Source organism: Cheilinus undulatus, linkage group 12 (assembly GCF_018320785.1).
Source record: "Cheilinus undulatus linkage group 12, ASM1832078v1, whole genome shotgun sequence".
NCBI classification, from domain to species: domain Eukaryota; kingdom Metazoa; phylum Chordata; class Actinopteri; order Labriformes; family Labridae; genus Cheilinus; species Cheilinus undulatus.
In genome coordinates this window covers 48161029-48188134 of record NC_054876.1, presented here as the reverse complement: position 1 = coordinate 48188134, position 27106 = coordinate 48161029, and the positions used below count along the sequence as shown (strand labels likewise).

The window sequence follows — 27106 nt, the reverse complement described above, 5'->3', positions numbered from 1 at the left end:
AAAGATTTGATCCTTTTAACTTCAGGACTGATTTAACTAAGAACCTGTAGAAAAATCTGAAAGAGTGCATTTATATAACAGAATAAACCTTTATCGTCTGAACATCACTGCTGATGTCTTTGTACTGTTTTAAATTAGATATTTGTCTAAATAAGTAGTCAGTTATTGCTAAACTAACTTCTGTACACACTATAATTTACTCTAACTCTTGAAATCAGGCCTGTGATATCAGATACATGGAATAAAAATGTGGAAATAGAGTCCCAGACTGCATTTTTAACATTTTTAAAACATATTTAGAGGGAACAAACATTATATGAAACAGTTGGGTTTATTGATGATGACAGTAATGGTCGTTATAAATTCATACTTAGAAGTTAGGCACATTTATTTCTGAATTGTTTCAGAAACTTTGTGATTTATTATTTTGATTATTATCTGTGTTTTTTCCTTTGGTTTCTCGTTGTTGGTATCACGGTGTATCAGCCTGTTTGGGGCTGGAATAAAGTAAATGCACGACACGATGATGAAGTGCAACTAGTCAGTCATTAAAGGAAGGCTGACTTTCACACAGGATTGCTTGATAGTTGGAACGTTTCATCATCTGTTTCTAAAAAATATATCAAAAAAAGAGTTGGCGTCATCTCAGTTGGTAAAGATGTGAGCTTGAAGATAAAATGTAAATGTTCTTTCTCTTGTATGGAGAGATAACGGATGATCACGACTCATCACTCTTCTCCCTGCCCCTCACTCTCTCAGGATCGCCACCATCGAGGTCCAGATCGCCAAACTGGACAGTGAGGCATGGCCGGGGCTGCTGGACCCAGAGCGAGACCGCCTGATCCTGATCAACGAGAAGGAGGAGCTGCTGAAGGAGCTGCAGTACGTCAGCCCACGCCAACGCCTGGAGCCCAACGATGCAGAGAAGCTCGAGACTGAGAAGAAACGACTGGAGAGAGACCTGCAGGCGGCGAGGGACAACCAGAGCAAAGCTTTGACTGAGAGGTAGGAGCAGACGTTTTTATTTAACTCGACATGTTTCAGATATTTTAATCTATCATCATTATCTGTTAACCTTCTGCTGACATAGAGGCTCTTCAGTCAGGAGAGAGTTTTTTATTTCTGCCATGTCTAGGAAAATAGTTAAAATCTTGTCTTATGTAGTCAGTGTGTCAGACTTTTTTTTATTTTACTTTTAATGGAATATTGATAAAAACACAAATTCACAATCCTTTTACAAGTTAAACATTTTCAAAACAGGAAACTCTTTCATGAAATTCTGAAGACTAAGAATACTAAGAGTGGTACAGATGTTAAAATCAAAGAGCAGTAAAGTAAAATAATACTCATATCGAAGAAACAACTTTTTTTTTTTTTGCCATTTTCACCATTTTTGCCACTTTTCACCCATTTCAGCTATCTTTTGCCATTAAATCCCCCTTTTATTGGGGCCATTTTGTAACTTCTTTGGCCACTTTTTCCCCATTTATTCCACTGTAATCCATTTTTTTGCCCTTTTTCACCATTTTTTGCCACTTTTTGCCCATTTAAGCAACCGTTTGCCATTACATACCACTTGTTTAATTTTTTCTCAAAATTTTTGCTTCTTCTTTTTGCCACTTTTTCCCATTTTTGCCTCTTTTCATCTAAATAAGCTACCTTTTGCCATTAAATATCACTTGTTTTCTTTTTTCCCAAATTTTTACCTCTTCTTTTTGTCACTTTTTTCCCCATTTTTGCCTTTATTCACCATTTTTTATGTCATTTTTTGCCCATCTAAGCCACCCTTTGCCATTACATACCTTTTTTTGCAACTCTTGACTGCTTTTTGCCCATTTTAGTCACGTTTCACTCTTTTTTTTTGCCACTTTTGGACCATTTTTGCTACTTTCTGACTATTTTCCACGTTTTCTCCCAATTTTGGCCCCTTTTCATCCATTTTTGCAGCTTTTTGACTATTTTTGCCACCTTTAACTTATATCGATTGTACTCCATGCCATTTTTGTGACTTTTCACCACTTACATTGTGGCTCTTGCAAAGGTATTTTTCAACAATTTGGCTCTTTGGTTGAGCAGGGTTGAGTAACACTGCAGTAGAGCATAAAACATCTACTGCAAAAAACTGTATCTGATAATCTGACACATTTCAGGTTAAAGAAATATTGCTCTGTCTGTGATTAGAATACTGCAGCAGGCCATATTGCGATTTAATCTAATTTGCGATTAATTGCCCAGCCCTCTGTGCATCCCTACTGTAAAGCCATCAGACCAGTGTCCTGAGTTTTTGTGTAAAGGTGAAGTAAAGAACAGAGTCCTGGAGAAGGTCACAGCTGATGCTGTCTGATGAGCACATTTGTGATCTTTATGGCCTCATCTAGAGATGAAACTGTTGACCTTATACTTCTGTTTGACCTTTTGAGACGCCAGACATCCTCCATGATTATTAACAGTTACAGACAAGCATGACAGTCCTCTCCTCTGTTCCTCGGACTGCCCTCCTCTTTTTATGAGTTTTACCTCTTTTATCCCCTGATTATCTTCCAGCTACTTTTCCTTTTTTACCCCTTTCTCTCAAGTTTAGAACTACTATCTCGTTTTCCAAATAGCAGCAAACCAAGGACGACAAAGATCCTACGTCTCTCTCCTCCTCTGTCTTCTGTCTCTCTCCCTCTCCTCCTCTAACAGGACGGTCGTTGTTAGTCGCCCAGGTCAGACTCTACCTGAGCTCAGTCTCTCTCTTTGTATCTCGTCTCGTGTTCCTGAAACCCGAGAGGCTGCAGAGCCCGCTCACAAAAGCAACCTCTTGTAGTCCTCCTACGCTCCCGTACACACACTCAGACTTACACACATAAGAAATACACACACACACACACTGTTATTCAGCATTGAGATGTCAGACTCTCTGAATCAGGGTCCTTGAGCTCAGTAAAGTAATTAGTTTGGAGGTTTTAGAAGCTTAACACACCCACACAGGTATTTATCAGTAACCCTCCACTCAGCCTGATGTTAGATAAAGCTATTTCTTTGGGATTATGTGAACTCATAATAAAAATGTCAAATGTGTAAGTAAAACACACAATGAGAGGATAAATGTCAGTAAAACACATGATGGTCGCTCACTACTTAAAATCAGTGAAAAAAACTTGAAAATTTAAGGATGAGGATAAAAGTTATTGTTGTCTGAGAGAATTCATCATGGCCCACAGCGCCACACAGAGCTGTGATCACAATTCTCTAAATTCTCTGCACCTGTCCTGTAATGTTGCCCCATCCTTTCTGCCAGTTACAGGTCTGAAATGTTTCACACGATGCAAATGCAAGAAAGACAATGTACCTATTGATAAGATGAGATGAAAAAGCAACAAAGTGTCAAATAAAGATAAACCAGGATAAAAGAGACATAAGTTAAGTAGTCCTAATTAACAATACAATATAAAAATGAAATAGTTTCATTAATAACAGCAATTAAAACAAGATAAACTGGTTTCAGCTAAAATGGACCAAAGGGCACTAAAATCAGGTAGAACAGTGGTTTAAAATGAGCAGATTTTTGAGAACCTGCCTACGAAGTGCAACTTAACTTTAAAATCAGTTGTGCAACTCAAAACTTGAGCAACAGACAGTTTCAGCTTTATTTTATTTTCACTCTTCTTGGTTTGGTTTAACCCATAGAATACTAAAAATCTATTTAGTGTTAGTATACCGTACGTTCGGAAAGTATTCAGACTAATGCTGAACAATTTCTGAAAATAATGTAATTGTGATTTTTTTTCCACCCAATATTGCGATTGCGATTTGATATGCGATTATTTTGGGATTTCTCATTGTCTTTATTGTCAAAAAAAACCTAAAAAATCTATTCTAGGGCTGGGAAATTAGTTGAAAATTAGATTAAATCACCATATGGCCTGCTGCAATTTTCAAATCGCAGAAGGTGCAATATTTCTGAAATTTGATTCACAATAGCAGTTTTAACTTATTTTGCTGCAGAGATGTTAGGCACGACATATCTTGCAATCATTCAAGTGCCATTTTTTTTTCTTTTTCTTCTTTCTTTCTTCATTTTTGTACTTTTTTCTTATTAACCCTTTAAACCCTGAAAACACAATTTATAGCCAGAAATTTCTAATTTTTTGGAACTGAAATGTTTATTTCACTTTCTAATGAAATCCAAAAAAAAAAAGCTAAATTTCCATAAAATTTAACATATTTATTTATTTTTAATCTCATTTGATATATTAGGTGTTTTTGGTAACTGATAATCCACTTGAGGGCATTTTTTTATCATATATCAGATTGTATTCAGTAGGGCTTTTTTTAAACCATTTATGATCATTTTGATTAGATAGAGGTATCATAAAAGTATGTTTTAAATGTGATGCAACAGGCTTTAAGGGGTTAAATATGAGAATGACAAAAACCCTTCAATGCAACAATTATATCCAGTTTGCAATAGGAGGCCAAGTCATCATAATCAGATATTGTTTTAAAAATTGTTCAGCCCTTATTTAGGAATAAAAGAGAGTTAATGAAGATGATTTAAAATCACAATCAGAGTATTGGAGAAAAAAATTGTTACAGATTATTTTCCAAAATCGTTCAGCCCTAATCCACTCTATTCTAACCAGCAGAAAAATTAAACTTGGGATGAAAGATTTCAAAAAATAAATCTTATTGCAAATTTGATATCAATGGCTATACTGAAGGGGATGATACTTTTTTGTAATTCTTGTTTTGATTTTGAAAGTCATATATAAGAACAGGAAAAGTGGGATTTTTGTCATGTATTCTAATTTATGCATAATATGTGGAGCAAAAAATCTCTGCTGCTAAAACATCCTATCAGACAGGTTTTTTGACACATTTCAGGTTAAGGAAATATTACACTGTCTGAGATTTGGAAATTGCTGCTGGTGATATCGTGATTTAATCTAAGCCCTAATTCAGGCCCCTCTTACTCATCCTGATGCTAAGATCATTGAAATTAATTTTTCTCTCATTAATCTACACTCAGTATCCTGTCACGACAAAGTGAGAGCAGAATGTCAGAATTTTGCTGATTTATTAAAAATGGAAAACAGAACTATCCCATTGGTATTTAGACTGTTTACTCGGTACTCGGTTGAAGCACCACTGAGTCATTTTGAATTTAACACAGCAAGCATTGCACATGTGGTCTGGGGGATTTTCTGCCATTCTTCTTTGTAAATCTTCTCACAGCCAGGGTCTGAATAGTTTAGCAATGTTATTTAATTTTTTATTTTTCATAAAGTTTTAAACATTTCTAAAATTCAGTTGTCCCTTTGTCATGATGGAGTACTGAGTGTAGATTAGTGAGAATAAAATGATGTTTTTGACTGTAGAGTTAGAGTGCAACATACCAAACTTGACAAAGATGAAGAGTGTCTGAATCCTTGCTGAATCCACTGTATGTTAAAATTAGTTTATTGTAATTTTGAACAAGTTTATCTACTCCTTGAATGTAAGAGCATGTGCACAGACAACAAAATGATGCCTCACATCTTTAATGAGCCACTTCTCCAGAATAACCAAGGATTTAATTTCATTTTTAAAAGTTTGAAGTAATGTTGAATCTGAGCGGACATTCGATGCCAGCAGCTGTCTGTAACCTGATCAAAGGCTTCCCCCTCTTCTGGCCTGCTTCCATTCAAACCATAGCTCCCAGTAACAGCTTTAATGGACCAGTTTCCTCTCAAACAAAGCTCATACAAACAAACGACACCACTGTCACCTGAACACAAAGCAGCTGCTCACAATACCTGCCAACATGGCAGCCTTCATGTCAGATTTGTTCACTCTTTTTAAAGTGCTCACACCCCCCGTGTTCAAAGAGACTACAGAGGATTGTGTTCAGATATTTTTAAAGACATTATTTTACACCTGCAGGTGACGAGATACAACTTTAGTTTATTTGTTGTAATAAAGTTTTATTCTGTGGTTTCAGGCTGCGACTTCACTGTAAGAGGAACAAACTGGTGAGAGAGCTGGAGGAGATGGTTCGACTCGCAACATCACTACACTCGCAACTCAAAAGGTTTGTGTGTCCCATTTCTGCTCTTCTCATCCCTAAGGAGATGGAGATTTACCATTCTTATGTCATATTCTCAATAGTTTATCTTTGTGTTTATATTTCTGCCACACTCTTTAGTCTCCATTTTATTGAGTAGCAATCATGCAGTGACCAAGAACTTCATTGCCAGTTTCTCAGCTCATGAAACCAAGAGCAATAAATAAAAGAATAAATAAATGGCATAATGAAAATATAAAGCAACAATAAAACATCCTAAAGTATTGCAGGAATAAACATAAGTGCTACTGTTTAGGAATCAGATAATGGAGACATATTTTACCCCTTTAAGACAAGTTTTTATTGGTCTCAGAGATCCCAAAACATGCCTGTGAAGTTTGTTGCTGAATAAACACTCCAGTATTGGATTTTTGCGTGTCTGAAAACCTCTCTGTTTCAGCCCTGCTCAGAACGAGCATTTTCTGTGTATGTGGCTTTAAACGTCAATGAGCTGTCTGACTCCGCCCCCCGCCTTTTCTAGATTTTTATTTTTTTAATTCGTCCTGAACAAAAACATTTGAATGAATCAAAAAAACGATATATCGCACAGGCTGAAAGATGGAGAAGGGGGAATGATTTTTCTGATTTTTGGGGGAATTGTGGACCGGTTAGGGGCACATATTTTTGTTAAAAAGCCTGAAAAGTGATTTAGGCATATGTGGCCTTTAAAAAGATCAAGATTTACTGGTAATGATGATGTTTTTTAAAGTGCTGAGCAGATTTCTTCCAAGGTTTTCAATTATTTGCTGCAAAAGAGTCCTTTTTGTCATCTTAAATAGAGCCTACAGTCAAAGAGAAGGGTTTTAAAGTGGAAGGGAGGAGCAAAAAATACAGTTTAGATCAAGATTTTAACCTTTAATAGCATAACATTTGCTCAAGCTGAATGTGCTCCGTCTTGTCTCTTGTCTCCACTCCCCTCATGATCTGCAACAAATCAAATTATTCGACCAAACCCAGCTCACATTTCAGAACCGCTTTAAGGATTACATTTTTATGAGATGATGCAACAAGCCTGTAAGAGCCGTGCATGTAACAGAACCCTTTAATTTTTAACAGAGTGGTTTTTTAATGTTCACCAGTGATAATCTGAAAGTGAACTGAGCGGCCTCCTCCTTCTCCTCAGGCTGCTCTCTCTTTATTGTTGTCTCATCACCCTGTCTGTTCTCTGCTCTGACGGGCAGCAAACGTCTCCCCGTGGACAGGAACTCCTCTCCGCCTGTGCTAACAACTCCTCCTGCTTAAATTAGAGAGACGTTCACAGACACAGGGAGAGAATATGAGATGGGGACAGACAGACAGAAGGGAGAAATGAATCTACCTACGCCTCAAAGTCTTTAAAGTAGTCCCCCAGCTCCGATATCTAAAGTTTATGTCGGTTCTCACTTTAGTTTGAAAGTTTTAATTGGTGATAAATTTGATTGATGTCAGCCAACAGTTTGCCTACTTTGCTGCGAGGTCCACAATATTTCCGTAAGCAGAATACTTCCAAAGCAGGTGCATTCACTGCTCTAAAACTTTTAAGACAATGTTATGCATAAATTGGAGAGTTTTGTACATTAAAGACTGTATGGTGAATCATCGCTTGAAGATTCAGAGAGACACCAGTGTAACTTTCACTTTATTTTTAATGTGACATATTCATTTATTCACAGAAATAACTTCAGTATTTAACCATACAGGTTATTTTGCAAAGGCTATATTATTTTATCAGTGTTAAATATGTATGGGGTACGTGTTTTACCCAGAATGCTGTGTGCTGAAAAGCTGGACAGTATGGGGTTTATATTGAAAATGAGCTCTGCCAGCACAATAAACAGCAGCTATGGAGAGACACTGGCTCTTAGACCTGGCTTGAGTAATTCTTGGTATTTAATTTCCAATTAAAGGATGAATCTGTTATTAAATATGAGATATTTCATAGAAGTTTGTAACTCTTCCCCTGTTAATCTTCGCTCTCTGTCTGCAGCCTGTCAGCGAGCACTTTGTCTTGTTCGTCTGGCAGCAGTCGAGGCTCTCTGACCTCTAGCCGTGGCTCGTTGGCGACCACCTCCAGTCTGGGCTCCACCTCCTCCCTCAGCTTCACAGACCTGTACCTGGAGCAGCCCGAGCTGGCCGACCCCGACTTTCAGAACAAACTGGACAGCCTCCTGCAGGAGGGCGGCCAGGGGGGCTACCGACCCTCCAGCTCCATCACCACCATCCACGAGCACGAGGTGGTGATGGGCAGTGGAGGGAGGGACTCTGGGAGGTCTGAGGGGAAAGCAGATGCTGCCGGAGGAGGAGCAGGAGGAGGCGGAGGAGTTGGAGCGGAGTCGTCCAGGATCCAGGCACTCAGACTGTCAGAGACCCCCCGCTCCATGAGCTCCTTATCCCCGCGCTCCTCTCTCTCCTCGCTGTCTCCGCCCTGCTCGCCGCTCGTCACAGACGCTAGTTTCCTGTCAGGAGAGACGTTTGCAGGTCAGACGGGGCCTGGTGGACTGAGTCTGGACCTGGAACTTCACAGCAGGCTGGCAGAGCTGGAGCTCAGTCTGGACTCTCAGGAGGAGCAGCAGGAGGAACATGAAGGTCACAGAGGGCTGGAGGAGAAACAGAACCGCAACACAGCGCTGGGCGAAGACGTTAAAGGTAAAAGAATGTTTTTCCCCCTTTACTCTGTGTTTTCTTCATTTTCATCTTAAAGTCTTTACAGCTGATCTACATGATTTCTTCCTCAAACTACAAAGAGACAGTTACACCTCAGTGGACCAGATATTCAGTGGGAGCTGCACGTGTGAATGCACATCCCATCTTTCCTTGAACTATTCCTCAGTCTGGTTAGTAGTGTTGTAGTACTTGAGACCGGTCTTGGTCTCGAGGCCACATTTTGAAGGTCTTGGTCTTGTTCTTGGACTCGAGAGCATTTTTACTTGGTCTTGTCTTGGTCTCGGATTTGCATCAGGACTGGTTGAGACCAGCACTGATCTGCTATGACTTTGTTTATGTGATAATAAGGAGAAGCACTTGCTAAAACAACAAATAGCTTCAATTCATGTGTAATTTCACTCCCCTCCCCATGATGACTGCAACCTTCCCAGTGTTGTGACCGAGGGACACACCCCCCTGCACACAAGCAGGAGTGAGAGGTGGAAGGCGACAGAAGGACGAGACTGTGAGCTAGGAGAGCCCGAGACAGTTTTATTCTTCATGTGTGCAGATAAATGCTAAAAAGTGTATCAAAACTTTACAAGAAGTCCTGTTTGTTAGAAATATTAACCCAGTGTAGAAATCAGTGCCAGAATCGACAGAATTGAAGTTAATTAGCAAACTTTACGACCTGAAAGCCGGAAAATATGGTGCGTTCAGGTAACCTCAGTAAATTAGACAACTGTATCCTATATGGTATGATATGTTCAAATGTCCAATAAAGATAGGAGAATTTAGTTTTGGCAGGAAACATCAATAAATGCAGCTTTGAATATGAGGAAATTGTATTTGAGGGGTATAGAATAGATGTTACAGACTAAATAATGATATTTTAGCTCAAACACAACTCAGTTCTTACCACTTCTATTGTAAGTATTTATCCTCATTTTGTCTTCACCCCAATTTATAGAATAGTATCGTTAGAGGTATCAATAAGGACTCGGATCAATAAGGAGTATCGTTAACAGTATCAGTTTCAGAAAAAATTAACGATCCCCATCCCTCATCATAATGAGACACCAACGTGCATGTTTTGGTCACAAAATGCTGCAGTCTCTTGTATTTCTTAAATACAACCAAACTCTTCTTTAAACCTTCATTTCCCATTAAAAGAAATGGGATTTTTGAGGACTTGTTTTGTGGTCTTCAGCAACCATACCTCTGTTTGTTTGCTCATGATGGTGAGCTTTTTTTTTTTTGGTCTCAGTCTTGTCTTGGTCTCGGTCTTGACTCCATCTCAGTTCCCAAAAGTGTTGGTCTTGTCTTGGTCTCAGTGCACTCTGGTCTCGGGCAAGTCTTGGTATGGATAGTGTGGTCTTGAGTTCAACACTACTGGTTGGATCTATGTGCACCTAATGCTTCGAAAATTGCTTTGTATCAGAAAAGTTCCAGATGCTTTGTGTGATAGGTTTCCCAGATAAATGTTAAATATATCAGTGCAATGGATACAGGAAAAAGTCTATTTAGTGTGTCAGGTAAAGGTGTGTGATAGCATTGGTCAGCTGTACGAAGCTCCAATAGTAACTAAGGATGTTCCTAAGTGTCTATTGCCGTATTCGGCTCTACGCTCATTTAAAGGGGACATATTTTACCTCTTTAAGACAAGTTTATATTGTTCTCAGAGGTCCCCAAAACATACCTGTGAAGTTTGCTGCAGAAAAACACTCCTCTATTTGATTTTTGTATTTCTAAAAACCCCTCTGTCTCTAACCCTAACCCTGCTCAGAACTGAGCTGTCTGACTCCGCCTCTGACCACACCCCTCTCAGGAAATAGATATGGCACTCCTGATGTTACAATGTAACTGACACTTTTATCCAAAGTTAAGGACCTGGCTGTGATTTGAACCATCAATCTCCCAGACCAAAGTGAGCAGGGTAACCCACTGAACTATCATCATCTTAGCTAGTAGTAGAGAGGAAGAACAGCAGACGAGGGCAGAACTTTCTTCCAAGCGGGGAGGGCCAACCAAATCTGGGGGCGGTGTTTACTCCCTGCATGACATCATGAGGGGAAAATCTGAGAGCAGCTTGTTTCAGCACACATTTTCACTTTTGCATAGCTGATTTAACAGGCTACAGGACAACAGAAGTCCAGTTAACTGAGCTATAACCATTGCTTTGAGGAAATTCTTCTAGAAATTTATTTAATTCTAATCAAAGTCACAATTTTGGCTCTCCCACAAAGAAAACACCCTTACTGGTGGCTTTGGTTTACATTAAAAATGCGTTTCAAAAGCTGCAATAAAAACCTTGAATATTAAGTACTGTTGTTTGAAACATATTCCTTTCTGACATTCACTTCTTTTACATTTTTGCTTGAGTGTGGATATTTATATTTAAAAATTATTTATCATTGCTGTGTGGCCGACTGTCAGGGACAGATCTGGGTCAAAAAAGTCTTGTCAGGTTTCTGCCTCTGTCCAGCTCTGGCAGCAAATGGTTACCAGAATAGGTGTGTTGTCAGAGTAACTTAAAACAATACAACAAAAAAAACAGGCTTTGCAATAGCTGAATAATCTAGATTACTAATCATGATCTCAGTGATGTTGATCAGAATAATTCTCATAATAATTTGGTCAAAATCCTGCATAACTAACCCATGTGTTGAGTTAGCTATGCATCGGGTTGTTCTCTCTTTAGCCACAGGATCAGCATGGAGGTAATGTTTTTAATAACAAAAGGCTCAAGTTCATTCACAGTTTATTCTGAACAAGCTTAATTTAGAGTACAGTTTTTCCTGAATTATTGGACACCTAGAAGCCTATAGATAGAGAGAAAATGCAACAGGAATTCACAGTCCTGTTCTCCTGGGTCTTTCAGAACTGAAAACAAACGGAGTCCACTTTGCAACACAAAACTACAGGAGCAGCATTGGTAACAAAGACCAGGCTACTTTTAAGTTTAACAGTTTTCATCTAAAATATAATGAAGCAACTGCTCAATGTAAGGAAAAGCATTAAAAATAGTATGCTTAATATCTGAGTAACTGTCTCTAATATTTATGTTTTTAAGGTTTATGAGGACGAGAGAAATGTTCCTCCTTGTGGTTTCTCGTTCATGTAAGCTTGTCGAGTTCTTCCACATCAAACCAGGACACTATTTCTTATTTTTGTCTTCTTTATGAAGCTGGGGCTGAACTGAAGCTGAGGCTTGGTTCCCAGGAGCATTTTCATGTTGAAACAGGAAAGAGAGAAACACAAATGCTGCCACAAAGTTTGAAGATAAAGAATATGATTGTATGATAAAACAGGGGACTTCCCCATGATTGGAAATGATGCATGAAAAAGTCCTAAAGCACTCGTACCAAAAACATGTGGACACTGCAGGCAGAGTTTTCCATGGTTCTTCAGAGATACACAAAAAAGACAACATGAAGTTGTCAATTAAAGGAAGAACACTTCCATGGATTTGCAAAGGCCTCAAAACTTTTGACCCATGCAGGGATGTTATTTTAGAAGCACAGAAGCAAATCAAAGTTGTAGTAGTGATGAAAATGGTTTTAAAGAAACAGTGCCAAAATCAAGAAGTGCCAGCTTTAAAAAAAAAAATTGAGATCTTAAGTCATATTTCTGGCTAAAAGGTGAATGAAAGAGAGAGCCTGTTTGGCTCTTATATGGAGTTTTTGGAGACTCAAAGCAGGCTTTCATGTGTTAAAGCCCAGATAGGTGGGGACCCCACTAATGCTTGTCCTTCTGGAACTTTGTCCTGTCTTCTCATAGGATCTCTGGACTCAGTCAGAGTGACCGTCAGGTTCTTGGTCACCTCTCTTAATAAGACTCTTCTCCCCCAGATTGCTCACTTTGGCTGGGTGACCAGCTCTTGGAAGAGTCCTGGTTGTGCCAAACTTTTTTGTTGAGAATTCTGGAGGCCGCAGTGCTCTTGGGAACTTGAAGTGCTCTAGACTTTTTCTAACCTTTTCCCAGATCTGTGCCTGTCAGAAATCCTGTATCTGAGCTCTGCAGCTCCTTTGACCTCGTGGCTTTGTTTTTGCTCTCATACATCATCAGCTGTGAGGCCTTCCATAGAGAGGTGTGAGGCCTTCCAAATCATGTCCGATCAGTTTGATCTACCACAGGTGGACTCCAATCAAGGAGTCTCAGCAAAGACTGAGAGAAATGGGAGGAACCAGAGCTGAATTTCAGATGTTTTTGCAAGGGTCTGAATACTCATGTCAGTGTTATATTTCACTACTTATTGTTTATAAATTTACAAAAAAATTTCGAATCTTCTGTTTTCGCTTTGTCGTTATTTGGTACTGAGTGTAGATGAATAATGAACTCAGACTGCTACGTAGTTTATGAATTATTAACCCCATCTTGATAAAACTTTGCTTCATTGCAATCTTGAGTAACTGGGAAATGAATTGCAAATTAAATTAAATAGCAATATGGCCTACTGCAACTTACAAATCACAGAAGTTCCAATATTTCTTTACCTTGATAGGTGTCAAAATACCACTATAATGTATTCATTTTTTGCAACAGCAGAGATTTTATGCACATTATTCAAACATTCAAGTGTCGACACAGCGGTTCGTTTAAGTATGACATACTTCACTAATCCCTGCTTGCATCAATTCTGATGCACCACACTGCTGCTGGCAAAGCTTCACCTCCACCCCAGCATCCTCCTTTATAGCTTAAAGCCTGCTGCACCTTCATATTCAATTGCAATATTGGGGGAAGAATTGCAATTAGACTATTTTTGCAAATCATTCAGCCCTAGTTGTTGTGCTCTGGTTTGCATATTTCTAATTCTACATGTAGAATTGACATAGTTTTTACTCAGATGTAGGGATTCTAACCTGAATTGGTAGCACCACTGCTTAATACTCATATACAGCAGAAAAAAAGCCTTTGGATTTAAAATGATTGCCATATGTTTTAATGAGCAACAGTGTTGTGAAGTACCAAAGATATTCATTGTCATTCTTAAGAGAAGTGTCTGAAATGCACAGTTACAATGGGAGTGTACTTGTGTAAAGGAGTTGATTTCATTTGATCTCTACTTGAATCATATCAAAGATTACAACCCTAGTTCTCAGATGATGCATTATCTTACAACCCTGAGTCTTTTGTCCACACAGCAATCATGTCACATCTCTGCAGCAGTAACTCTGTGTCTGCATAATAACCCAGGAGGGCTGCAGGTTAATGACCGGAATGATAATCACAGTTAATAACATTATAATCCTGATGAATCATCTTCATTTTAATGAGCAGCAATAAGAGGATGAGAGAGGAGAGCACAGAGCTGCTGCTGATGTAACGCCTCCGTCTCCGTTACTCTAAGCCTCGGACAAAACACTCCAACTTTATTGGAAAGCAGGAAACCTCCTCCTCGCTGAGTGTGTGTGTGAAATGTGATACTGTGTGTGAAACCTGATTGTCAGTTGGGGGAGATGGGAGGAGAGGTGAAGGTGAGGGAGGAGTTGGATTACAGCTGCTGGGTCATCTGTGTGCCGTTTGAACTCGTGTTTTAATTCTTTGGCTATTTGGATTTTTTTTACAACTCCAGATCCCCCCAAAATTTGTGGCTCTCTGTAAATGTAAATGAAAATGGAATTCAATTATATAAAAATGTCATAAACCCGTATTTTATTCGCAACAGAGCATAAACAGCATATCAGATGTTGAAACTCAGACAATTTAAATGTTTCATGAAATATATTTGCTCATTTTGAATTTCATGGTAACAACACATCTGAAAAAGGCAACAAAGGGCTGGAAAAGTAAGTGGTACTAATGAAAAAATACTAATTAGGTTAACAGGCAACAGATCAGAAACCCGACTGCGTATCAAAGGAGCATTTAAGAGAGGCAGAGTCTCTCAGAAGTAAAGATGGGCAGAGGTTCTTTGAATATCCTGCCTTTTGTGGAATTAGGGTTGTACTTGTGTTAAAGTTTAATCCAGTGGTTTTAAAATGGTGTGGCAAGGGACACTAGCATGCCTTAAGACAAGGAGAGGTGTGCCGGGGGAATTTGTACAATATGTTATTACTACAACTTTATGGCAAGTACTGTAACCAGGCCTCCCCACAGACTTGGACCCCTGAAAACCCCCAGAGAATGGGACCTCCCCAGTTGGGATTTATTGATGATATCAGTGTATGCATGTTGGATCAGTAGCATTGGTGCTAGCATCCTGGCTAACAGTTACCTCATTAAGAGCTGAAAAGCATGGCAAGCTATTATTGGGTTGAAATTGGTGTTGAAATTATTAATTCATGCTCTTTTTAACCAAGTTAACAAATTTTTCTACCCACTTTTCCCACTTCTTATTATCACTTTTGACCCATTTTTGCACGTTTTCTGAACTTTTTGCCATATTTAACCCATTTTTGCTACCTTTTTGCCACTTTTCACCCAATTTTGCTATTGATTGGCCATTTTTTGCCATTTTTCCCATTACTTTTGACTCCATTTTACCACCTCTTATAAATTTAACCATTTTTTTCCACTCTTCTGCCACTTGTAATCCATTTTGCCACCTTTTGGACACTTTCAACCCATTTATGCCACCTTCTTGCCAATTTTTTGCCCAATTTTGCCTTTTTTTAATCACTTTTAACCCATTTTTACCACCTTTTTTTTTTTTTTTTTACAACATTTAATCCTTTTAAGCCACTTGTAATTTATTTTTGCCATTATTTTGACACTTCCCCTTTACCCCCCCCCATAGGTCACTTTGACTGTAACATTATTTTAAAAGTCTATTTTGTATCAATTTAAATGTGGTGTGGCTTGAGATGTTGGCTTAACCTTAGATGTGCCTTGGGTGAAAAAAGTTTGAAAACCACTGGTTTAATTTGTTAAGATTAGGGCTGCAGTAATCTAATGAGAAATATTGCATGCTCAGCATTTTTTAAATGCCTAATTTAAGAGCAATAGAAATATACACATAAGAGCAGAAGACTGGACTCTGAAAGGATTTTTCATTTCCCATTATTTTATCTCAACAGGTTCTCTAAAGAAAATGCATTTTAGACTGCAATTTCCTGTGATGGCATTAAACTTTATTTGAAATTCAACGCAAATTGAATCAGAATTTAAATGAATTATTTCCTTGATTAAGTTTTGGTCTTTACTAGCCTTAATTTTCACTACATAACCTGGTTTGTAGCAGTCTGTTCATCTATAATGCATCATCAACATTACCTTGTTGGACTCTGGCTTTAGCATTGGGCTGATTTTGCAGCTGAATTGTATTGAGTGTCTGTTGCAGTTTTTTTCATCTGGTTTTGAGCTCACTGAAGCTGAACGTACCTCAGATTGCAGCTTCAGGTGAAAGGTGGACGGCGTGGTGTCTGATTTCCTGCTCACTCTCCATCACTGCTGCCAGAGCTGGACATGTTATCAGACTAACAGACAGCAGACGTCTATTCCTTTGGGCTTAAAAGGCTGAGTTCAGATCAAGATACGGCAGCAGCTTTGTCAGATTTTTCAGCCAAACTGGGAGATAAAAATCCACCTGACAGTGTAGAATTCACCCTAACATTGTAATATTTAGGATTCTTGTAGATTTATGTTGTTGTTCTTGTTAGTGTGCAAAAAATATACCAGTGCTTTATGCATCAGTCTCTCAAAGCATTCTGGCATTAATCAGAGGGACTACTGTTTAATAGCTTTATCCCCTCTTTATATGAGATTCATCCAAACATAAACAGGGATTTACTGTTTACTGTTGGAGTCATAGGAGGAGATCACTCGACAGAATGTGCAGCTGATGGCAGAGAATAATCGTGGTCCATCACGAGTCAGCAGCACAAAACATAAAAGATAAACAAGAATAGAATAGCAGTTTCCTTATGTAGCAGTCTTTGTAACATCAGCATTTCCACAGCAAAGATTCAAAGACGGTGTCTGTCATGGCCGAAAGAAATATAAATGTCAGAGACCCTTCAAGGTCTTCACATTTATATTTAAGTAAAGTTCACTCGTTTTCTTTGTGTATCAGGGTCATTGTCTGAGAGGCAGAGATGTTTTTATGTGAATCCAGATGAAAAAAATGTTCATCTAACTTTCTCTTGAAAGACATTTCTTTTCTGTCAACTGTGCTTTGTTTCATTTGGAGCAGCTCAAGGTTTTCTTTTCGAACAGTGTGTGAAATTCTTTTCACAAACTTACAGGAACAAGTCCATATTCACCCATAGCTTACAGTCATACAGCACATTTTATTTATTTTGCTTTTCTCAGCTCTATGTAATCACTGTTTTGGACATTTTCTAAATGGCCCAATCTTTGTTATATAAACAGATACTTCTGATATTATTCTGTGATTTCATTTCATTATCATCAAATGCAACAAAATTTATGTATAAGTCCATCCTGACTTCTTTCCTCTGCCTATGACTCACTTGCTCCTACTGAGCATGTTATTGTTATTATTATTATTATTAGTAGTAGTACTATTAGTTACCATTACCTAAGTCCACAATTAGAAATTGGTCTACACATTTGCAGTCTGGTATTGGTGTCGTCAGATATTAGCTTTAAAAAGGGAAATATTGGTATCAGCAGGTTTTAAAATTTCTGCTGATGTTTACATCTGATATGTTGCATGTATTTTAGCATACATGGACTGTACATTTTGTCCATTTCTACTAATAAATTAGTGGAGTTTTAGGCTGAACCAACAGACCTATGACAGTTCAGGTCTTTTTCTTTATTTATCCTCATTCTTTGAACTTTAAAGTGTTTTTTAGGACTAAACTTTGTTTACTTGGTCATCCTCAAACCCTAAAGTGTGTCGAAAAGGACAGAGTTTCTTGTTCAAAAAGCATATTTAAATATCAGTATCTACTAAAATGAATCTGTAAATATCGGCACAATCCAATACAATGCATTCCTACTGTGCACACATTTTTGGATCTTAGTTGGATCTTTTGGATTGTACAGATCTGCAAATCTTTATACATGTTCTCAAATCTTTTCACACATTTGCAGATCTGTGCATGCATTTGTAGATCTTTTTACAGATTTGTATATTGTTTTACGTATTTAAAAACCTTTGCACATATTTGCAGTTCTTTGGGCACATTTGCAGACCTTTGCACACATTTGTGGAACTTCTTTCACATTTGCAATTAGTTTTGCAGCCATCATTGCTCCATAAACATGTAGATTTTGAAAATGTGTCCAACAAATAATTTGCTTTAAAAGATATCCACTGTAGTTTCCAGCAAAAGTTACTCAGACTTGAGAATAAGTGTTTGGTTATTTTCAGTTGTGGATAAACATAGAGAGCAGCAGGACAGTGTTTGTTCTGTGTCTCTGCTGGTTTTCTCCTCATAATATTCATGTACACCTGAAACACAAACAAAAAAATATTCATTGTGTTTTCTTTCCTCTTGTCTTCAGACTCAGCTCCACAGCTTCGAGGTACAGGGGCGGGGCCAAAGAAGATCGGCGTTACATCAGCAGTGTCTGACGAGTCGGTGGCTGGAGATAGCGGCGTGTACGAGCCCTCGGAGCGCAGGTAACGAAATATATATACATGATATATGGGTGCATCTACGTAACTTAAAATACCCTGGGAAAAGTTCAGTTTTCTCCCGTAATTTAATTCCTAAAGCGAAACTTTTATATGTTCCAGGTCCATTACACATAAAGGGAAATGCTCCCAGTTGGCTTGTCAGTTAACCACAGTAATCTCATGGTCAGCAAATCAGTTACTGGTAGTTTTAGCGTCACTGCAAACATGCTGGCAACATTATGGTATTTGTGCAATTAAAACAGTGTGTAGGAGTTTGCTTGTATGTTCTTTTTTTTTTATTTTTTTAGGACTTCAGTTTTTGTTGCCATTGTACATAAACATTTATCATTACTGTTGGATAGTGATTGTTTTCAGATTCAAGTCTTAGATTTTGTGTTGTGATTTGCTCTTCAAATTACGTGTTTGTCTCTCCCACAGGCCGGGTCTCCCTGCAGACCTCCTCCTCGGCTCTTATGAGGAGAGGTTGGCGTCAGGCTGCTCTCAGGTTCAGCTCGGTTTCCGCTACGAGTCTAGAGACCAACGCTTCACCGTCTACGTGATGCAGCTGTCAAACTGCAGCGCCCTCTGTCTGCCGCCTGAACAGAAAATGTACGTCCTCTTTATCTCTCTGAGGTTTATTAAGGACACAGGAACCGACTGTAACATCAACAACAGCAGTTTGAATATTGAAATAAGAAAGCGGCAAAACACAATTTAAATAAATATTCAGACTCTTTAGAAGCTGTTTGTCTCTTTGTGTGCATGTAGGTAAAGAGTTCAGAGCTTCTAGTGTTTGTTTTATCCTCAGGCTTGTCTCGTTTGTTGCTCTGCATGTTTAATGCTCCTGCAGACCCTTTTTGCTCATGTAGATTTAAAGCTCAGAGGTGGTGCCTTTTCTGCTGTTTTTCTGTATTTTTACCATAGTTGGTATTTTGTTCTGCCTATAAAAATGATCTTAAAGAGACTTTCCTTGTTTCCTTGTTTGAAATGTAATAGTACACAAGATCCACAGTATCATTATCTGTTCAAGAAGTTGCGAAGAAGTTCCTAAAGCAACAGCAAATCAGCAGAAAGGTTTTAACAACTTATTTATGATGACTTTATGTGCAGGTATGTGCGCGTGGCGGTACTGCCCTGCGTGGAGACGACCCGCTGCCTCTTCAGAACGCGTGGCTCTCTGCCTCAAGACGTGGTGGAGGTCAACGAAGTGTTTGGCATGCAGATATCCCATAGTGCACTGCGGCAGAAGACATTGAGGGTCGATGTGTGCAACACCAGCAAGTCTGGCCATGAAGACTGTCTGGTTCGTAGAAGTCTAGTTTCTATAAATAAAAAAGAATCAATCAGATTCTCTGGACACAGAGATGAGCAGTGCTGCAGTGTTTCTGAGATTTCATCGAGTGATTCTACTAACAACACTCCATCTCTCTCCTCTGCCTCCCTCCTCCTCTCCTCATCTTCTTCTCCCCTCCAGGCAGGAGCTCAGATCAGTCTGGCTGACGTCAGCTGTTCGGAGGAGAGATGCACCAAGTGGTACAACCTGCTGAGCCGAGCATACATGCCAGAGATCCGCAGCAAGGACAAGGAGAGCAGAGCAGTCGGTGGCTCTGACAGGGTACGGACCAAACTCTGATTCTGATTGATTTTAAACTGTTTAAAGGAGAAAATTCAGCCTGCTGCTGCTGCTGCTGATTCCTCTATCAATAATCCACAGAAAATGAGATTCAAAGATCGGTTTTTATCTGATGTGTCTTCAGAAGTTTCACTTCAATATGATGTTGAAAACTAACTGAGTGGAGGGTTTTCTCTTTGTGCCAAGATGAGTGGTTTCAGCATTTTAAACAGTTTTAATTTGGAATTAAAATGCATGTATTACATTGTTAATATGTCTGAATATTTCTTCTCTCACAAACAAACTTTAACATGTAGCTGCAAACATTGTTGACTTTTAATCCTGATCACAATATTGGCTTTCCACAGTCAAAGAAACATGATTGATGGAAATTATTTTGGTTTATAAAGTATGCTCTGTCAGGAAATTCAGTGGCCTTTAGTTTACATCACATTCCAAATTATTATGCAAATTGGATTTTAGTGTCATAAACATTCCATCTATTTTGTTTTTCAATGAAACTCATGGATGGTATTATGTCTCAGGGCTCTTTGGATCACTGAGATCAATCTCAGACACCTCTGATCATTAGTTTGCCAGGTGAGCCCAATTAAAGGAAAACTACTTAAGAAGGACGTTTCATTTTATTAAGCAGGCCACAGGTTTTAGCAATATGGGAAAGAAAAAGGATCTCTCTGCTGCTGAAAAGCCTCAAATAGTGCAATGCCTTGGACAAGGTGTAAAAACCTTAGATATTTCAGGAAAACTTAAGCGTGATCATCGTACTGTGAAGAAATTTGTGTCTGATTCAGAGCACAGACGGGTTCGTGCAGATAAAGACATAGTGAGGAAGGTTTCTGACAGACAAATTCATGGGATTAAGAGAGCAGCTGCTAAAATGTCATTACAAAGCAGCAAACAGCTATTTGAATCTGCTGGTGCCTCTGGAGTCCCACCACCCTCAAGGTGTAGGATCCTCCAGAGGCTTGCAGTCGTGCATAAACCTACTATTCAGCCCCCCCAACCAATGCTTACAAGCAGAAATGGTTGCAGCGGGCCCAGAATTACATGAAGACTCATTTTCAAACAGTCTTGTTGACTGATGAGTGCCATGCAACCCTGAATGGTCCAGATGGAGGAGTAGTGGATGGTTGGTGGATGGCCACCATGTCCCAACAAGGCTGCAATGTCAGCAAGGAGGGGGCAGAGTCATGTTTTGGGCTGTAATTGTGAGGAGAGAGCTGGTAGACCCCTTTAGGGTCCCTGAAGGTGTGAAAATGACTTCGGTAAAGTATGTAGAGTTTCTGACTGACCACTTTCTTCCATGGTACAAAAACAAGAACCATGCCTTCCATAGCAAAATGATCTTCATGCATGACAATGCACTGTCTCATGCTGCAAGGAATACCTCTGTGTCATTGGCTGCTATGGACATTAAAAGGAGAGAAACTCATGGTGTAGCCCCCATCCTCCCCTTTGGAGCATCCTCAAGCTAAAGATCTACGAGGGTGGGAGGCAGTTCACATCAAAACTGCAGCTCTGGGAGGATATTCTGACATCCTGCAAAGAAATTCAAGCAGAAACTCTCCAGAACTCACAAGTTGGACCATTATCATGATTTCTAACATTTTAAAGTGTGTTTTTAGGATTGAAGTTGAAAGTTTGAACTTCAATATTAGTTTCGGCTAAAATACAACCATCCATTTTCTACACCATTCTTCCAGTTTGGGGTCAGCTGTTACTGGTTGAGAGGCGAGGTACACCCTGGACTGGTCACCAGTCAATCACAGGGCTAAAATCAGTGTGTAAATATCAACCAAAATCCTATTGTGCATCCCTAGCAATCAAAATGATTCTGAAAGTAGAGTTTACTTGTTTGACAGCGGGTTAAACATTCTTACAGCTGGATATTCAAAAACATTTAAAAACACTTTAAATGACAAAGAATTTAATGCTTGTGTGTTTCAGACTCCAGTGATCTCCAGTGTGTCCAGAGTCAGAGCTCCTGACGACGATGAGTGGTGAGTGTTCCAACCTTACAGCATTTAGAATCTTAGTTCAAAGATATGGGCCTGAACCAGCACTTGATGCCATCTTTGCTGCTCCAAACTCCTTTGGCATTGACACACATGGATGAGTTTACTTGACACTAAAGATAAACATGGACTTTCTCATTTTTAAAAATCTCTGTGTTGAATCTTTAGGCCTGGAGATGTTCTGGACGCCGACCTGTTCGATGATGAAGAAGGAAACGGAGAGGAGGAGTCAGGGGCTTTGGATGAAGAGGAAGGCTTCTATCCTGACAGCAGCCAATGGGAGGCAGAGGAGGAGGAGGAAGAGGAGGTGCACGTGAGCAAACCTCCTCATCTAGCAGCAGCAGCAGCAGCAACAATCACAGAAAAGGTAGATTTTGATTGAAATCAGAAAAATCAGTTCCCCAAAGAGAAGGCAATAATGTGGTTTTTGTGTTGGACATAAATATTTCTACAGGGAATTTAAAGCTTAATGACATTTATACATTAGTGCTGCAGAATGAACCTTTCACTGTCATTTACAGAAACCTACCTCGTACACCATAGTTCAACTATTCTGTCCTCTTTAGATTAAGACTTTTTTTCTACTTTTCTCACCCCTTCACTGCTTTTGTGATTGGTGCTGGATGAGTCAAAAATGTAATAAAAACTCTATTTTTGTTTTTTTTTTAAGGCATTATATCAGCTTTTAGTGACTGATGTAGCGTTTTAGGTCTTAATTCGGTTTCAGAAATAGAAAAAAAAAAAACACAATATCACCTCATAGGTTGACACAACTTTAACTGAAAAGTTCCCTTATTATGAGTTTGACATGGCCAGTCTCATCTGCACCTTCTCATTTCAACTGTTGATGATTTTTCTGTACAGGTGAACAAGGAGACAAGCACAGACAGCTCTTCGTCGTCTCACCACCACTCAGTGGTTCGGCCGAAGGAACGGCGCCCGGACGTCCGGCAGCAGAACCCATTCATGAGGGGGAACACCATCATCCGGTCCAAAACATTCTCCCCGGGACCTCAGAGCCAGTACATCTGCAGAGTGAGTACGGCTCTCTGGACTTAAAACATCAAAACACAACACACAGGGGAAGAGAGAACTGGCTCTCCGTTTTGTTTATACTGGTTTTAGTGTTTCATTTCGTAATGTTTGTTCTGTTTAATCCCTTGACCATAGCTTTCTATTTTTATGGTTTTGTAAGTATTGGCACATGATGACTTTGATGTGTAAACAGGCTCCAAGTAATATTTTACGCTGTGCTTTTTCTCTTCCAGATAAACCGCAGTGACAGCGACAGCTCCACGCTCTCCAAGAAGTCTCCGTTTGTGCGGAACGCTTCAGAGAGACGCAGCATGCGTATGAAGAAGGTAAACACTGGGCTCCTCAGTCTTAGTAAAACAAAACTGCTTAAGTCAGTTCTGAGCAACCCTGAGGTCAGGCTGTTTGATCTGTATCTGTTACGATGGTGGCTGCGTCAGATGAAGTTATCATAGAGCCGTGATCTCACCAATATTTATACCTATACATACCTTTATGGCCCCCAGCATGATTTATACTGAAATTTGTTAATAAGCTAAGGGTTAAACTACCATGAGAGCTGTTTAAAGCTTTTTATCTTTATGAACAAAACGTGTACGTTTCAGAAACTTTTATTGGACACAGACAAACCCATTGAAAACTCCCATAGGCCTGCTGCTGAGGGAACCCATGCGAAGCTAACTTCTGGGTTTTGCTTACAAAATTATATCACGACTGCTCTATAAGATGTGTGAAAAAATCATTGCATGCATATACAGCTGTGCTGCTTTGATTGCCTTTTCATGATATTCTCATTTTTGGAGATGCACCAGTAATCAACTGAAGTATTTGCCTCTTTCTTCTCCATCTTTGTGCTGTGCTCTCTCTCTCCCTCTGTTTCACTGTATGCTTGTGAAGTGAAGCAGGCTGGCAGTGCCACTTTTTGACAGCTTTTCTCCCTCGTAATGTCAAAAAATACTTTAAAAGAAAATATTTATACAATGTTTAGTAAATTAACATCTTGGAGTGTAGTTGATGAAACGGGACCAAGGCTGGGTAGCACATCTCCAGTCATACCTGTGTACAGCAGGGGTGTCAAACTCAAGGCCCGGGGGCCAAATCTGGCCCGTGGTACAGTTACACCCAGCCCGCACGATCATATTATATTCTCATTATAACTGGCCCTAAAACATGAGGTCTGCAGGTTTCCATGATGATATCAAATATCAAGTCATAAAAATGTAAAAAAATAAAAAGTAAAAATAATTAGATAAAAAGAAATATGGGAAAAGAATTTCATTTGTGTTTTTATTTCATATTTTAAATTTTTTATTGCATTATTATGACTTCAATCTGTTATTTGGAATTTAATTTCATAATTGGACCTTTTACATTTATTATTTTGACTTTTTGTCTCATATTTTCACCTTTTCAGCTTACAATTTTGACTTTAATGTTTTGGCTTTTTCAATTAATTATTTACACTTTTTCATCTCATATTTTGACCTTTTAGGTGCACCATTTTTGCCTTCAAAAACATGATTGTGAATTTCTTTTTTATATATTTACCTTTTACAGCATTATTTTAACATCTAATTTTGTGTTTTGACCCATGCACTAATAACTTTGACTTTCTATCTCATAGTTTGACCATTTCAATTTATCATTTGGACTTTTATCTCATATTTTTTTACAATTTTAAGGTTCACAGTTTTAAATTTTGAGTCATATTTTTTTCTTGAAAACATGATTTTGACATTCGTTTTTTTATATTTCCCTTTAAAAAGCACTCTTTTAACATCTTATTTTATGTTTTGACCTTTTGAACTAATAAGTTTGACTTTTTATCTCAGATTTGAGCCTTTTAACTTATGATTCTTACTTTTTAAATCTCAAAATCATTTATGATCAGTGGTAGTTTTTTCCCCCATAATTCATTACTGACGAAAATGAGGTTGACAGTTTGGTGAAATGTGGACGCTGTTAGGCCCTCAGGTCAGACCTTAATTCAGAATCTGTCCCTTTCTGTGATTGAGTTTGACATCCATGGTGTACAGGGTCAAAGTTGTGAGGCGTTCTGTACGTGGTGTTAATTGTTGTTCACTATGACACACTACACAGGATTTTAGGTTGGGCCAGTGGGTCCTGAAACCCTACTTAGACTGTGTAGTCTGACCTTAGTATACGAGATATAGAAATGCCCCTAGGGTTGTTGCAATTGCTTTTATATGCAATAATGGAGGTATAGGAATAAGGATAAAAATATGAATAAGATAAGAAATATTAGTTATAGCTTTCAGTTCAAGGTTTGAGGCCCTAATGAGAAACACTGCAATAAGTCGACAAAGAGAAGGGTGATGAGTACATGAGCTATAGACTCAAGGGTCAGAGAGGGGAAGAATTAAAGCACTAAAGAGCATCATAGAACAATAGAGATACTGCCATGCAGAGTATTGCGTTGCATATTTGTGTTGTTGAACACGTTTTACCTGTTGAGACTGCACAGCTGAAAATAAATAAGAATTAATGGAGGAGTTCACAGCCATTAAGAGTGAAATAATGTGAAGTTTAGTCCACAAAGGTCACAAAGGAACAGCGGCATCCTGGATTATTTGTGAAATACTACAGCCATCATGTGATTCTTCTGTGTCCAGCCCCAGCAGTGACTCTGTAGCAGGTTGTTCTGCCCGACTGTAAATTAACAGAAGCTGGTAAATGCCAAAGCTGCATTAAACATTCAGAGAGACATTAAATATTAAGAATCACTTCGGCAAGAGTCGTCGACAGGCTTTAAGACTCAATCAAATGCAAACAGGCTCTCTGTCTCTGGAGGAAACGTGGTCATGTTTCACTGTACTATTTAACTGTCAAAAACTCTAGAAGCAGGGAGATGACGGATGATCTCCAGCAGATTATGCGGAGAGAAATGTCAGAAGAAATGAAGCTGAAAGCAGTCAAACAGCAGGAGGGAAGCTCATAAAGCTCTGAGCAATCACAAAGCTGGTCTTTTGGTTTTCAAATTCAGTGAACATGGTTTTCTTTCTTATTCTTGCTACACTTTTCAAAATAATTTTAGCATCATTTGAAGCCATTTGCAGACATTTACTTTTTCTCTGGTTTCAATCATAGAAAAATATTTCTGCTCTTTAGAAAATTGGCATCATCAAATGATTTTTCTTTCAATATTTGGTGTAATCAGTCCTACCCATGTGACACCCAGATGTCCTCACTCTATCATTCCTACCTAAAACACTGAATTTCATACTGTGGTTTTCCTTTAGCCTCCTGTGCAGGTCAAAGGTCTGGATGGTCTTCTTCGGACTTCCCTGGACCTGGAGCTGGACCTGCAGGTGTCTCGGACTCGTCAGGCCCGGCTGGATCAGGAGCTGCGGGTGCTGCGGGAGCTGAAGACGCAGCTGGAAAAAGCGAGACAGCAGGGCCAGAGAGAGCTGCCGGCCTGGGTCCAAGAAGACGAACGCTTCCGACTGCTGCTCAAACAAGCCGAGAAACAGGTGAGGGAACATCAGAGATTTATAATGCACTTTCAGGCGCTTAGAGACCAAAAGAAACTGGATCTGAACTCCTGTGTCTCCTCTCCAGACCCGAGAGGAGCAGCTGCAGGAGAAGCGGGTAGAGAAGATGATGAGAGCAGCAGCGAAGGACGTCCACAAGATCAGGGGCCAAAGCCGCAAAGAGGTCCCTGAAGTTCAGACCTTCAGGTGAGAGAAACAGACCAGGTTTATCTGAAATATGACGACATTACCTTTAAAAAAGACCTTTAAATAAGAGGAAATTATGAAAAAATGCTTTGAAAATAAAGTTGTCACTGTTGCCTGGTTATACTGATTTTGTTTTTTTGTTTTTTTCCATAAAGAATTGTCTCATATGGTAGACTTGATTGTAGCACAGCACTGATATGTGGATAGGCCTCAATCAGGCTTGCACATCTGCAGAAAACTGCTCAGGCCCTGTCAGGTTGCATGGGGATTGGATGTGAACAGCCCCTTTCAAGTCAAGCCACTAATCCTCTATTGGACTGAGGTCTGAGCTTTGACTCAGCCACTCCAGAACATTCCCCTTGTTGTCTTTAAACATTTCTGTGTAGCTTTCTCTGCATGCTTCAGCTCATTGTCTTGCCGGAAAAAAAAAATCTTCAAAGAAGTAGTTCTCTGCATTCATTTTACCCTCTACCTTAACAAGCC

General features: G+C 39.1%; 1 protein-coding gene across 1 annotated transcript in view; it reads left to right on the top strand.

Annotated features, from left to right (window-relative positions):
* The window catches only part of wwc1 (WW and C2 domain containing 1), a 100024-nt gene that overhangs the window by 65094 nt on the left and 7824 nt on the right, over positions 1-27106 (top strand). The window contains exons 9-21 of the mRNA XM_041801125.1: positions 760-1005; positions 5966-6055; positions 8055-8713; positions 18131-18248; positions 18684-18854; positions 19356-19548; positions 19720-19860; positions 21826-21878; positions 22062-22260; positions 22758-22928; positions 23162-23254; positions 26186-26416; positions 26505-26623. Of these exons, the coding sequence (XP_041657059.1) occupies positions 760-1005; positions 5966-6055; positions 8055-8713; positions 18131-18248; positions 18684-18854; positions 19356-19548; positions 19720-19860; positions 21826-21878; positions 22062-22260; positions 22758-22928; positions 23162-23254; positions 26186-26416; positions 26505-26623 (2484 nt within the window). The remainder of the gene's footprint in view (positions 1-759; positions 1006-5965; positions 6056-8054; positions 8714-18130; positions 18249-18683; positions 18855-19355; positions 19549-19719; positions 19861-21825; positions 21879-22061; positions 22261-22757; positions 22929-23161; positions 23255-26185; positions 26417-26504; positions 26624-27106) is intronic.